Source organism: Trichechus manatus, unplaced genomic scaffold (assembly GCF_000243295.1).
Source record: "Trichechus manatus latirostris isolate Lorelei unplaced genomic scaffold, TriManLat1.0 scaffold00094, whole genome shotgun sequence".
Taxonomy (NCBI): Eukaryota; Metazoa; Chordata; class Mammalia; order Sirenia; family Trichechidae; genus Trichechus; species Trichechus manatus.
Window position 1 is genome coordinate 6,380,384 of NW_004444030.1, and position 10,438 is coordinate 6,390,821.

Here is a 10,438-nt window from a genome sequence, read left to right on the forward strand (position 1 = left end):
CATAATTTGTTGTGATCCACACAGTCGAATGCCTTTGCATAGTCAATAAAACACAAGTAAACATCTTTCCGGTGTTCTCTGCTTTCAGCCAAGATCCATCTGACATCAGCAATGATATCCCTGGTTCCACATCCTCTTCTGAATCCAGCTTGAATTTCTGGCAGTTCCCTGTCGATGTACTGTTGCAGCCACTTTTGAATGATCTTCAGCAAAATTCTACTTGCATGTGATATTAATGATACTGTTTGATAATGTCCCCGTTCAGTTGGATCACCTTTCTTGGGAACAGGCATAAATATGGATCCCTTCCAGTCGGTTGGCCACGTAGCTGTCTTCCAAATTTCTTGGCACACAGCAGTGAGCCCTTGCAGTGCTGCATTCGTTTGCTGAAACATCTCAGTTGGTATTCCGTCAATTCCTGGACCCTTGCTTTTCACCAATGCCTTCAGTGCAGCTTGGACTTTTTCCTTCAGTACCATCGGTTCCTGATCATATGCTACCTCCTGAAATGGTTGAACGTCAACCAATTCTTTTTGGTAGAGTGCCTCTGTGTATTCCTTCCATCTTGTTTTGATGCTTCCTGCATCATTTAATATTTTCCCCATAGAATCCCTTCAGTATTGCAACCTGAGGCTTGGATTTTTTCTTCAGTTCTTTCAGCTTGAGAAATGCTGAGCGTGTTCCTCCCTTTTGGTTTTCTACCTCCAGGTCTTTGCACATGTCATTATAATACCTTACTTGGCCTTCTCAAGCTGCCCTTTGAAATCTTCTGTTCAGCTCCTTTACTTCATCATTTCTTCCTTCTGCTTTAGCTACGTGTGGCTAGTGGCTACCAAACAGGACATCATAGATAAACAACAGCATCATCATCGCAGGAAGTTCTATTGGACAGTGCTGCTGTAGACCGAGGAGCCCTGGTGGCACAGCAGTTAAGCGCTCAGCTGCTAACTGAAAGGCTGGCAGTTCAAACCTACTAGCTGCTGTGCTGCAGGAAGATGTGGCAGTCTGCAGTCTGCTTCTGTAAAGATTTACAGCCTTGGAAACCCTATGAGGCAGTTCTACTCTGTCTTACAGGGTTGCTGTGAGTTGGAATTGATTCGATAGCAGTGGGTTTGGTTTTGGTTCTAGACCGGGGTCACGAAAGTACAGACCAGAAACCCACCACCTGTTTTTCTAAATAAAAGTGTACTGGAACACAGCCACTCCCACTAATTTACATATTGTCTATGGCTGCTTTCGTGCTACAGTGGCAGAGCTGAACAGCTGCAATAGAGACCTTGTGGCCTGCAAACTTAAAATATTTACTATCTGGCCCTTTAAGAAGAGGTTTGTTGACGCTGCTCTAACCCATAAACTATGAGACAGGCACCATACTTGTCCTGTTCAGTGCTATGCTTTGCCCACCTTATATTTGTTAAGCACCTACTATGTAGCAGGCACTGAGAGGTGGTGTTGAACAAAACAGGTAAGTTCCCTATTCTCATAGTTTTCATGATCTGGTGATGGGTGTGTGGAACAGATAGTAAGAAGGTAAATAAGAAAATTATCAGGCGAGGATCTAATGCTAAGATGACAATAAAATAGAAGGTAGAGAGTGTGAGTGAGGGGCTACCTCCACTTAGGTTGTCAGGATAGGCCTCTGTGAAGAACTAAGATCTGAGCAATAGGAAAAAAGGTCAACAATGCAGACCTGTGGTGGAAGCAGAGGGAATGGCAACACCAAGTCCCCCAAATAAAAATGAATCTGATTACTTGATGTGTAAAAAAGAAGGTCCATGTGAGTGGAGAATGCACAAACAAGGTGGAAAAGGTAGATGAGGTGTGAGAAGTAGGCAGGGTCAAGAAAAGGGATCTGGATTTTATTCTACATGTGACAGAAAGCCACTATAGGATTTTAAAGCAGGTGAGTAATGTGACAAAACTTACATTTTTAACAATCATCCTGGCAAGAAAGGTGTCGGACAGACCAGTTAGAAGGTTTTTGCAAAGGCGCAAGTGAGAGATGGTGGTGGCTTGGCTTGGACTACAGTGGCAACAATAGAGATGAAATGGAGAAATTCAAGATCCCTTTTGGAGTTATAGTTGACAGGCCTTTTGGATGGATTAGTTGTTATGGAGTGAGGAAATGAGGGGAGCTGAAAATGAATCCTAGATTTCTGGCTTGAACAATGGGGACACAGTGGTATAATTTATAGATACAGGGAAATTTGCAAATAATAAAGAGCTACCATTTATTGAATGCTTATTATATGTCAATAGTTTCCTATTTAATTTTCTTAACAATCCTGGGAAGGTAAGTACTATTACTATTTCCATTTTACACATAGGAAACTGAAGAGGTTCAGCAACTTGCCCAGGCCAGAAAGCTAATACCAACAAAATGGAAACTTGAACCTAGGTCATCATATTGGTGGTGCTGTGGTTAAGTGATACAGCTGCTAACCAAAAGGTAGGCAGATCCAATCCACCAACTACTCCTTGGAAACCCTATGGGGCAGTTCTACTCTGTCCTCTAGGGTCGTTATAAGTCAGAATCAACTCAACGGCAGTGGGTTTGGTCTTTGGTTTGAGTACAAAATTGCCTCCTTGACAGCAGTTTGTAGGAAGGAATATGGATTATGTTTTAGCAATGGCAGTAGCACTGGATTAATTAATAGACTCCCAAGATGACTAGCTTGAAAGGTACTATTGTTTTGTTTGTTCTTCAAATCCTATTACTTTAAGATCACCTCTACTTTCAGAGAGTAAAAGTCACCTGTATACTTTTCAAAACACTTTCTCTGACATTATGTTGTTGATTCCTATTTTACAAATGAGGAAACTGAAACATAAGTTAAGTAATTTGCTTAAGGTAGATGGAGACAGTGATAGAACTAGAGCTACAAGCCAAGTGCACCAATTCTGTACAGTCGACTGTCCGATAAACTTGTATCTTTAAAATTTTTGACCATTCAGTTAGAAATACATATTCCATCACTACCCAAAATACACATACATATATGAAGCAGAGATAAAGAAGGTATACAAACCGTCCTTACCCTTACTATGCACTAACATTTCCTATTCTATTGCATTTCTTTAAAATTCTGATTGCAATTAACAAGTTAAACACTGACCCAAGCCTTGTTGTTGCTGTTCATTGCCATCAAGTGGATTCTGATTCATTACGACCCTGCGTGGAGTGCATGTGTGCACTTCTCAAGGCTGTGATCTTTCAGAAGCAGACTGCCAAGCCTTTTCTTCTAAGGAGCCTCTGGGTGAGTCTGAACCACCAACCTTTCAGTTAGTAGTCCAGACTTTACCATTTGTACCACCCAGGGATTGCTGACCCATTCCTTAATAATTAACATTATAACCACATGGTAGCTTTTTTGAGAGATAAGTGTCACAACTTACCAAGACTACTGAGCACCAAAATAGCAAGATGAAACATAAAAAAAGATCAATCTGATGAGTATTTAGGATACATGAAAACTGGTATATAAGGGTAATGGCTACGATTCTATGCACTACAGTTTGGAAATTTTTCTTCTTATCACTTTCCAATGTTCATCTGAGGTCTGAAATCAAACAGACATGCTACTAATATTTAAAATAAGCAGAGGTGCACCTTTCTAAAAAAAAAAAAAAAATTGAAAGCAAAATAGAACAGTTCCTCAACCTCTCCTCCTACCCCCACCCCCCGAAAAGGTTAAAATGCTGTAAGGAAGATCAGATTGGCAAGACTTACTTCCTTTAAAAAAGGAAAAGGCAAAGACTGGTTTGGTAATGTGACATTCCACTGCATTTTATAATGAAGGAAAGCATCTTAAGGACAATGGCTATGCTAAGTAAAAAGAACATGGGAAAGGGGCAAAGCAACCCTTTATTGGACAGGTACTACTGACAAATTATCAAGCTACTCTTTAATGCTTTTTCCCTTTGCCAGTGTGCGTAACTACCCTTAGTTAAAAAGGGAGAGAACTATTTAGGAAAATAATCTTGATTTTTCTCAATCCCTGAAGTTTAACAACAACAATAAAAACGGCTTTAAAATTCATGTCAATTACATTCATTTACCTCACCTAGTAAATTCACGTTGTATTTGGGAGACTTGATTACACACACACACACACACACACACACATTCTTCAATCTCTGAAGGGGAAAAGCAACAAGGACAAACCGCAGCCCAAAGACATCAAAGCCTGAGTCGGCACTGCAGCCTATACAAACACCATTAAGTTCACGGGCACCCCTAGATGGCTCCAACCCATGGTCAAGGTCCTTGGGAGCTCCCTACACTCCTATACTCGGCGTACCAATCTCACCTCTCTTCAACTTACCTCTATCCAACCCAAGATCCTGGTGGGAAGATTTATGAAAGGCAATAAGATCCCGACGCAAAGGGCAGCCTTAAGAGTAACCCTTTAAGGCTCTAATGATATAAATGCAATTCTTTGAGCAATTTATTAAAGGAAGAGCTAAATAGTTTCTCTAATCCTAACCTGTTTGCAGAGAAACTGGAAGGGCACTACCACGACACTGAACGAAAACGTCCAAACATCTGAAGGTCTTGTGCGATGTGTGTGTTTGGGGGCTGGGGGGCGGAGAGGCAGACATGGCTAGAAACCTCCAAATCAATTCTTACAAGAGTCGCACAGCAGAGGCCGGGAGCCCGCGGCCCACGTGCACTTGCTTAGGGAACGATTCCAAAGAAACCCGACCCCGATAGGAATCATCACGCCGCACCGTGGCTGTGTTTATTGGAATGGAACGCCACAAGTTGTTGCCCGCATCCCTCCTCCCAGTTTTGACAGGCAACATGCATGCCGCCCCCACGCCGACACCAACACCCCAATTCCTCTCCAGCCCGGGTAGGGACGGATCGCAGGGCTAAGGCCCCTCGCCTCGGCCCTCGCAACCCTCCTCCACAGCCCCTCGACCTCCACCCAATCCAGTTCTAGGCCAAATCAAACCTCCATGTCCGCGTAGTGTCGACCGTTAGCGTCCCAATCACCACCTCCAACTCTGATCACCACCTCGGAGTCCCGGGATCACTCTGGCAGCATCGCACGAGGCGCGGGACGTAGGAGACGACCCCCCACCCCCATACTGCGGAGCCGCCGCGCAGCCCGCGGCCAGGTGAGGGGGCTGAGCCCTGGCGGGCACCGCAGACCGGCCGCCTACCCTCCTCAGCGCGGCTTACTCGGCCCGGCAAACGCCCCCAGCCCTGACGACCTCGGAGGTGACCCCGTCAAGGGCCGGTGCGCCCGGGCGACCTCGGGGGAAGACGGAGGGGGCAGAGCACCCAGAAGGGCCAGAGAACGGCGATCCCCCAATCCAGGCACGCGCGCCTCGACCGAGGGAGGAGCCGGGCTGCAGATCCCGCGGCGGATGGAGACGGGGAGGGAGGCTGCGGGTCCCCTCCCGCAGGGATTAAGGCTATACATGCAAGAAACCCCGGTGTATGGGGAAGGTGGGAGTGTCCCAGGACGAACGCTACGGGTCGCGAGCCTCGAGCGTTAAATCCCAGAGGCGTGCGGCTCGCGCGCAGCGGTCGCAGGCGCGGAGCGCGAGCGCTGGGAGTGGGCGCTGCGCGGGGGAGTGGGCTGCGGGCCCCGCTCAGCGTCCTCACCTTCTTGGTGCCGGGGCCTCCGGCGAGCCTAGACACTCCTGTCAGGGAAGAGGAGCGCCCCGGCTGCCCCCCTAGAGTCTCCTGCTGGGGGGACATCGCTTCCATGAAGAAGACCTTCCAGGCAAATCCCAGCCCAGGAGGAGGTTACGCGGTCATGTCCCTGGGACTGCAGCCGGAGAGGCGAGGACGCTCGGGGCGGAGGCGCGGCTACCGTGCTCAGGCAGGGCGCAGAGCTCCGGGTGCGGGCAGCGCGCCTCCCGTCGGGGCCATGTACCGCCGCCTGCACTCTGTGCGGCCGGCTGGAGCTGATTACAGCGGCAATCCCCAGTCAGTACCGCGGCCCGCCCCACCTCGGGCCCGCCCCCTCCGCTCCGGCCGCCCTCTTCCAGGCCTTCGCCCTCCCCTCGGCGCCCCAGGCCTTGGCGCGCCAGACCGGGCGTCCCTCTGTTATATATATATATATATTAGGGCACAGGCGACCGACTGACCTTCTCAGTCCGTGACTCCAGAGTGGGTCCAGCCTGAAGGAGCTCACCGACCCGTGTCAGGATCGGGGGCCTCTAGTGCACGGACACGCGCCTCTCCCGCCTCCCTGCCCACTCCCACCCGACCCCATCCCTTCCCGCTCTGCGCCCGCGGGAAAGGCGCCGCTGCAGCGCGAGCATCGGCGGAGCTTTGGCGACCTCAGCCTGCACGGAAGAGTTGCAGTGATTCCTGCCTCGCTTTCAGGGGACTGCAGAGGTTTTTCTTTTTTTTTCTCCCTCCCTCCCCCCCCACGCCCCCGCAAAGAGGCCTCTGGATGGAGTTGCCTGTCGCAGAGTGCCACGGCTGTACAAATTTGGAAGCCCACAGCATCGTCTGACCTCATGTTCAGTCCTGCACGTTAGCCTGCCCTGGTAACCCTCGCTGGCTTCTGCAGCCGCCGATCAGCAGCCGCTGCACCAACGATTCCTGCTGTCTGCGAGCTGCAAAGAAGGGAGCATTCCGAACGTGAAAGCTCAGTTAAGAAAAATGCAGGCAAAGAGAGGACTCTGAAATTTAGCTTAGCTATTGAGAAGCCTACAATATGTGGAAGTGTTTATCAGGTATCTGCGCTGAGAGCATAACTTCCTGGAAGCCCAAATAGTGGCTATTTTTTTTTTTTTTAAACGCCAAAGAATAAGCAGGGAGGGGATTTGGAGCCGACCCCGGTTGATTTGACTGTTGCTGCACTTTGCAGGACTGGCTGACTGGTGTGGATGATTCGGTAGGTGGCATTCTTCCCTTGGAGTCAGAACATAAACGGAGGATTAGTGAGGAAGGATACCACTCTATGATACTAGATTGTTGAAGGGGATTTGTTTTTATGGTAAGGCAAAAAAAAAAAAAAAAAAAAATTGACGTTCCTGCCGGGTTGGGCTGTTACCAGCGCACATTATAGAAGAATAAGGTTCTGACCGCCTGTGTTCCAGGCGTGAGATGCTGTTCAAAACACACACACACAAACGCATAGACACCACCACCACTACCAAAGCTTGAAATTGTTTGTTATGGAAATAATGGGGAGAAAAATGTTCCAGCCTTTTTAAGCCTTGTACACACCACAATGTTTAAAGTAGGCTTAGATGGGCTTTATAAATCATGGTATATATACTGCTTAGATCTGTGTGCAACAGGATTTTGCACTCACCTTAGAGTTGTGAATTTTACACTGCAAATTGCTTTGCAGTTCCTTTCACTCCTTGTTGAAATCGACCTTTTATGACTTGTTAGCCTCTTTCAATTTCTTTCCCAAGCTCCTTTACTGTTTCATTTTCTTTAAATTTGGATAACACTTATCTCCTTCTAACATTTCATGTAATTATTATGTTTAATCTGTCTCAGAGAAGTGTCAGCTCCCAGAGGAGAGGAATCTTTGTCTTTTTTGTTCACTGTTGCATCCCATGTGCTTAGAACAGTGCCTGGCCTGATACATGTTTGTTGGTTAAATGATTTGAAGAAACAAAAAAAAGTTATGAGACAGATCGAGAAGAGGCAAGCTAGAGCTGGTTATTTTGGAGAGCCCCAATGTATACCATTTGTGACATAAATGCCTCACACTTCAAGTCAAAGTATTATTTTTACTGCATATGCGGAAAAATCACTTTCACTTCTTAATTTGTAAGTGCTTTTAATTTAAAATCCATTAGTTTTGATTTGCATAGAAAATCATTCCACCCCTCCCCCGTAAGAGTTTTGAAGCCGGTCTCACGTAAAGAAAATTGAGTTGGCTCAGATTATCACCAGGGTAATGTTTTAAGAACACAAATCTGATCACATCACTCCCCGGCTTAAAACTTTCATTGGCTTCTTGTGTCTATAGGATAAATTTCAAATGCCATAGTATGATATATGAGACTGTCTATAATCTAACACCCCTACCCCTACTTCTTTCTCTTGTTATCTCTTGGCCTTCCCCAACTCCACCCCACCCCCACCCCCCATATTCTCCAACCAAACTGAACTATTTGCATTTCCAAGAACTAACATTGACCTTTGACTGCCTTTGACTTCTTCCTGATGACTTTGAACCTGTGTTCCCATTGCCTAGAATGTTTTTTCTCTATATTTTTCAACACTTATTGCTTTACGGTTACTCATCTACTGCCTGGAGCATAGTAGATGCCCAATAAATATTTGATAAGGAAACGAATCTTTAAGACTTTAATCTACAATTACCTCAGGAAAATTTTCCTGTCGTCATTTCTTCCTACCTAGCTACCCCCACACACCACCACGTACGTAGGTTTAAGTGTTCCTTCTGTAGTAATAACAGATAACATATATTGAGTACTTTATGCCAGACAATTTCTAAGCATTTTATACTTATTTATTCACTTAAATATTCATTATAATTCTAAGAGGTGGATTCTCTTACTATCCCATTTTACAGGTGGAAAAACCAAGCCAAAAAGCTGCTAAATAACTTGCTCAAACACCTGATAAATGGTGAAGCCAGGTTTGGAACCTGGGAAGTCTGCTCCAGAACTAGCACTCTTAACCACTTGGGTGTACTGCTTCTCCTATAAAGTCTGTGATTCCTTCTCTTTACAGTACATGTTGTACTATACTATTATCATCTGTTTTACTTGACTGTAAGCGCCTAAAAAATCAAAGATTGTATTTTATTTGTCTTTTCTTCTTTGTACCAGGCACACGACTATGCTGTGAATGATTTTTTTCAATTACTTATTTTTTTGAAAGAATGAAGTATTTGAAACAACCATCTTACCTCCATCATTAAGCTATACAGTTTAAAGAAGATGCTCTGGTGAGGAAGAAACAATCTTGAACTAGTTGTGCCATTCCTTGAGATAGTGAAGCCAAGATCCCGCTCTGGGAATGTTATGTTGTAGAAAAGGATGATGCCAGGAAACAAAAGTGCTGACAGGGCAGTTGAAGGAGTGTGATGACCAGTGTCTGACACAAGTAGGATGCACTCAGAATATTTTGAAACAAACCTTAAAGCAAAGTACTAAGAACAGCAACACTTAACAGCTGGGAAATAACAATAGCAGACCTTTAGCATTACCTAGCCTAAGAACAAAGCCAAAATATTTTGCCAACCATTAGACGGAATAACAGTGAAGAAATTTAACTATGAAAGGAGATGTCCATGCAACTAATTCATTCAATGTATATTTATCGTGTGCCTGCTATGTGCCAGATACTGTCAGGCACTTGGGTACAGTGAAGGTAAGCTCACGGGTACAGTCTTTGTAAGCCCCAAGCTGTATACAAGAGCCAGTGGCAGTGCAATCCAAACACCCTAGATCAGAGGTTGGCCTGCAGAGTGAATTCACACATTTTTTTTCCAGCATACATGCTTTCTTTTTTTCCCCAAATTTGTTGCCAATATTAAATCAGAATACAAGTTCTCTTGAAAAATAAGAAAATCTGGCAACACTAGGCTTTCTTTCTCCATGGCAACAATTAGCTAAAGCTGAGTTGTGGCTGCATTATCTCGTTTAATACAACAACCCTGTGGGAGGTGTACTGTCACAGTCATCACTATCCCTAGTGCTGGGAAAGTATTAACTGGTAAGGAAATGGAGGATGAAAAGCTGGCAAGAATGATAAATGACCAGAGAAGAAGGAGAAACACCAAGTGGTTGTGATTTTATTTTTAAAAATAGAAGAAGAGAAATGGCTGACAGCATCTTATGCTGCAAGAGATCAAGCTGGTAAAGATTGGTTGAGGCTACTCTTTCAAGAAGCTTGGCTGAGAATGGCAATGAGAAAGCAGGAGCCATCAGAGGAAGGTGAAATCTGTTTTCTTACCAAAATAGGAGACAGATCTATTAAGAGTGAGGTAGGGGAGCTTAGAGAACAAAGCCAGGGGAAAGAGTATTTCTAGACGGAAGAAGTGGTCAATAATGTCAAGAAAGATATGACTGAAAAATAGCTATTGAATTTACCAACCATAAAGCCATTGGTGGCCTTATGTAGAATGGCTTGAGTGAAATAAGTGGGCTAGGGATTAAGAAGTGAAGAGAAACTGGATACAGTGAATGTGGACAACCATTTCAGGAATATGATTATGACAGGGAGGAGAGAAGACAGAAGCTGGAGGGGATACGGGTTTGAAGACAGCCCATTTGGGTCTAACTATACACATAAAACCAAAAACCAAACCTGTTGCTGTTGAGTTGATTCTGACTCATAACGACCCTATAAGACAGAGTAGAACTGCCCCATAGGATTTCCAAGGAGTGGCTGGTACATTTGAACTGCTGACCTTTTGGGTAGCAGCTGTCATGGATTGAATTGTATCCCCCAAAAATGTGTGTATCAACTTGGCTG

The 10,438-nt window shown here is 45.2% G+C and overlaps 1 protein-coding gene across 1 annotated transcript in view; it reads right to left on the reverse strand.

Annotated features, from left to right (window-relative positions):
- The window catches only part of ARHGAP20 (Rho GTPase activating protein 20), a 133,285-nt gene extending 127,367 nt beyond the window's left edge, over window positions 1-5,918 (reverse strand). The window contains exon 1 of the mRNA XM_004382487.1: window positions 5,618-5,918. Coding sequence (XP_004382544.1) covers window positions 5,618-5,722 — 105 coding nt within the window. The 5' untranslated portion in view covers window positions 5,723-5,918. The remainder of the gene's footprint in view (window positions 1-5,617) is intronic.
- Between the last annotated feature and the right edge of the window lie 4,520 nt (window positions 5,919-10,438).